This window comes from Papaver somniferum, chromosome 4, assembly GCF_003573695.1.
Source record: "Papaver somniferum cultivar HN1 chromosome 4, ASM357369v1, whole genome shotgun sequence".
Classification (NCBI taxonomy): Eukaryota; Viridiplantae; Streptophyta; class Magnoliopsida; order Ranunculales; family Papaveraceae; genus Papaver; species Papaver somniferum.
Genome location: NC_039361.1, coordinates 58,089,079 through 58,093,083, shown reverse-complemented (window position 1 = coordinate 58,093,083; position 4,005 = coordinate 58,089,079). Strand labels below are relative to the sequence as shown.

General features: G+C 35.8%; 1 protein-coding gene across 1 annotated transcript; it reads right to left on the bottom strand.

Moving 5' to 3' along the window:
* LOC113275619 (3-dehydrosphinganine reductase TSC10A-like) lies at positions 1-3,392 on the bottom strand. Its single transcript, XM_026525156.1, has 4 exons — positions 2,718-3,392; positions 1,811-1,958; positions 1,139-1,429; positions 1-375 (listed from the first exon to the last, which is right to left on the bottom strand). Exons 1-4 carry the CDS (start codon positions 3,249-3,251, stop codon positions 368-370), a joined length of 981 nt encoding a protein of 326 aa, XP_026380941.1. The 5' UTR covers positions 3,252-3,392; the 3' UTR covers positions 1-367.
* Between the last annotated feature and the right edge of the window lie 613 nt (positions 3,393-4,005).

Below are 4,005 nucleotides of genomic sequence, written 5' to 3'. Positions count from 1 at the left end.
TACACCAAAACAATTTTTAGATCAAAAGATAGAAGTCATAATGTGTGAAACAGAAGTTATTAACAGATTTAAATACAAACTACCTGCCATGTACTGAAATAGAACGTAACTTATTAGATGAAAAGCCTAGCCTACATGAAGAAGATAGCAAAACTATGTTACTGCTGAAGCAAACAACACATTAAGAAGACAGAAAATGAATGAAGATATTAAATGGGTCACAGAAAAATAAATAAAAATACTGGGTTGCATCATAATATCAATGCTTCAATTTGTTTCTTGCACCATAACCCGCCTCTTTAAAATCGAGAAGATCAATCCCAACCCTCATTGTACTACAGGTACCTCCTATCCAACATCTGCTGCTTTAGGTCCCTATAGTCATTGAATCATGAATACGAGTCAGATCATATCCAAAATAAATTGCAAAGGGTGTACACTGAAAACAAAATGGTCAACCATTAGCTACTTTCATTCCCAATCTGTTTCCAATATCGAAAAAGTGTGGTGTGTTTACATTGACTCTCATGGTTACGTTTTACACTGACTGGTCATTACATAAACATGTTTTTTGAAATCATAAGAATTACTGCTTTCCCACGAGGAATCAGATGATCATGAACTGGTGAAGGTTTCAGCAACAATCTGGTAGTGAATAAGTCAAAAGGTATGGAGATTAGAATAGTGTAGACGAAACGGTCATGAAGTTTGAAAGATAACAATGACGAGTATGTGTTTAACATAACTGGGAGACAAAAATAATGAGGTTGGACTGATGGATTCAAACAACATACTCTTAAGTTGGGACAGGTTTAGATGTGGTGGACTTTAGTCACTGGTGACACTTGATGGGTTAAGAAAATCTGTGCACAGGTTGAGCACCGTTCAGAAATTTTAGATTGTGTTTCTTATTTAGGGAGTATACTTATTTCATGCATTCCCAAACTGCTAAGAAAAATTAATAATTTGATTCTGATTCAAGTGTAATCCATATCAATGTTGTGATAATGTTATACATTTACTTTTAGCCCTTCAACAAGACAGAATAAAGAGGCCAGGTAGTGGTCATAGATTCATGCATCTAGAGACTCAAAAATACTGGGATATAAATAAGTACTCTACTTAAATTTGAACTTACGGATTTTTTGTGCATTCCATTTCTCTATACTTGCATACCAATTCCATAGATAGAAAAAACCCACGAAACGCAAAAGACTAGTCGTGGCCACCTCCAGAAGTGCCATTGCAGGTGATCTCTGGGGACTCATTCCAGCAGTTGCGAGAGACAGCATTAGTCCATCAAAATTGCATGGGATGATAAAGCTTCCAGACTTGATGCCATTTAAAGCTGTTATGGCTACTTCATCAGCTTTCTTCGCACCAGAAGAGGCGGCAATTATACTAGTAATCTCTGGCTTTGTCTTGTTCTCTGAGGCAGATCAGTATGTGTCAGTTAAATCTGTTGATTGTCAGTTACAAGTGACTGAATCATACATAGAAAGCTCAGTCCACTGCAATCTCTATTTTATAGTGGTGTTAATAAGAATTTGGGTAAAGATCATACAATGAACATGATAGGTAACACAGGACATCTTCAACATATACAATAAAAATGCGTTTTTAAACATGAAATCTTAGTTTCTTAATCAATTGCAAAATATTTTCCTTATTTTGATTAGATAATCAGCAACAAATTCTATTAGTCTCAAATTTCTCAGTTGAATATCCTATCTCACCCATGCATCCAAATCATATGATTATGAACTATAAAAGAGCGGAAAAAAAAAAACTAGAAAGCGATGTTTCATACCTTCAGCTAAGCCAGGGGTTTCGGTGTCTGGAGGAAATATAAGTGAGATGTGGATGTTATCAGAAATAACCTCTTGCTGCAAGGATTCTGCTAAACCCCGAAGACCAAATTTACTAGCCGCGTAAGCCGCATAACCATAGATTCCAACCTATACAATACAAGCACAAACACTTAATATGAGATTAAGAAGATGAGTCGCACCAGTACATAGCACCTCAGACATTTTAACTTAGATACTCAATTTCTTGACTTAGCAGGCAGCTAAATTGGAAACGATATCATTGTTAAGGATCCACATTGATACCAAGTAGTGCTTGCAAGGGCCCAAAACATAACATGCTAAAAAGCAAATAAACTAAAAATATTTTACTACTTCGTATAGAGAAAGCGATCAGATTCTAGAACAAAAATAATTTCTACTACTACAATTCACACTAAAACATTGAACACAGATCCCATTATGTGATTACTGAAATGTTCCTATATGTGATATTTCCATGACTAGCTAACCAGAAAAAGACAATCTCCAGTGAATCTCAGTCCACTGTTGCTAACAATTTAACTATTATCAAGAAGCATGATGAGCTAAACAAAATAAACTCAAACTAGTTCCAACACAGTTCAGAAGAGTTTTGCTAGGATGCGTGCGTCTCACATGGACGCCCTGGTTGGACAACATGTTTCAGTGTTATCCCAGCATCTATGCTGAATCACAATAGGGCAACGCGTGCACCAAATGTGCCAGCATTGTAACAATGCAGTATCTTTCATCACAATATATCAATTCCTACGAAAAAGACATACTAGATATGCATCAATCTAGATTGACATACATTGTATTCGCGAACAACCAAATAATCTATAAACAGAGATAAACCAAGTGAAGATAAAGAAAAATGTTATATACCTGACCAGCTTGTGAAGACATCAAAGCAATAGAACAAGGACCACGATCTTTTCTACTCTTCATTGACGGCAACACAGCTTTAATCAGATGAAATGTACCCATTAAATTAACATCCATCATAAACTTAATAGTATCTACTTCTTGTTTATCAAATTCTTCAGGAATAAAAACACCTTGATTACAAATCAATACATCAATTGGATCAGCTTCGTTAATTGCTTTTTTCACATCATCAAAATTCCTAACATCAACGCTGAATACAGAAACATCAATACCAGTTGATAGTCGAATAGAATTACGTGCTTCTTCTAATTTATCAACATTACGAGCAAGTATTGATACACGAGCTCCTTGTGATGCAGCTTCATGAGCTAAAGCATATCCAATACCACTTGAACCACCAGTAATGAATACATGACGACCTTTGATTGGGATTTTAGTAGGTCTAGGTTTTAAGATTATGGTTAGGATTATGAGGATTAAAATAGGAATTATGAGGATTAAAAGGAGAAACAGAAAGTACATGGATGCCATCTTGATCTCAAGAACTGTTTGAGAGCCTTCTCGATTATACAGACTGACGATGAGAGAGTTCAGATTCACGTTTGTTTATGCCTAACAGTCAAAGGAAGATTTCAATTGGGCAGGTCGGTATTTTGGATACAGGATGTTGAAGATTTGCTTTTAAGTCCAATACTCGTGAAAATATAGATTGACCGATGACATCGTAAAAATCGCTGAACAAGTCGATATGTACATTATCTATATACCCCTATCATTATTAGGCATATTAAAAAGTGAAACCTACATGGAGACCCATTCTTACACTTTTTCCTACTGTGAAACCCACATGCGTGAAATATCACACGCGCATCCAAATCGGTCCTGAAAATTATTTCGTCACCCAGAGTTTTCAAAAGTACGATTTTTTTTATTATTTCCCAATTTAACCTCACCAAACAAAAACTCAGTTCACAGTTTCAGTTTCAGCTTTGAGAAATTCAGTTTCGAGAGAGAGATTTATAGCTGAGCGATTGAGAAGTAGAAGGAGATAGAATACCAGTGAGCGATTGAGAAGGAGAAGGAGATAGAATATCAGCTAGAGCTGAGAGATTCAATTATCGAGAGCTGAAGAAGGAGATGATTTAGGAGATTGAATTTACTCAGCGAAGATAATTCAAGCTTTAGCCTCACTTTCAGTTTCTAAGATTCAGGTTCGAGAGATTGATAGCTCAGAGATTCAGAAGGAGCTGATTGGAAGATTTAATTTACTCTGAAATTCAAGCTT

Coding starts and splice junctions, on each gene's coding strand:
- LOC113275619 (XM_026525156.1), bottom strand. CDS start 3,251: ATGGCATCCATGTACTTTCTGTTTCTCCTTTTAATCCTCATAATTCCT. Junction 1,959..2,717: donor TGTCTTCACAAGCTGGTCAG/GTATATAACATT, acceptor TGTATTGTATAG/GTTGGAATCTATGGTTATGC. Junction 1,430..1,810: donor AACCCCTGGCTTAGCTGAAG/GTATGAAACATC, acceptor GATCTGCCTCAG/AGAACAAGACAAAGCCAGAG.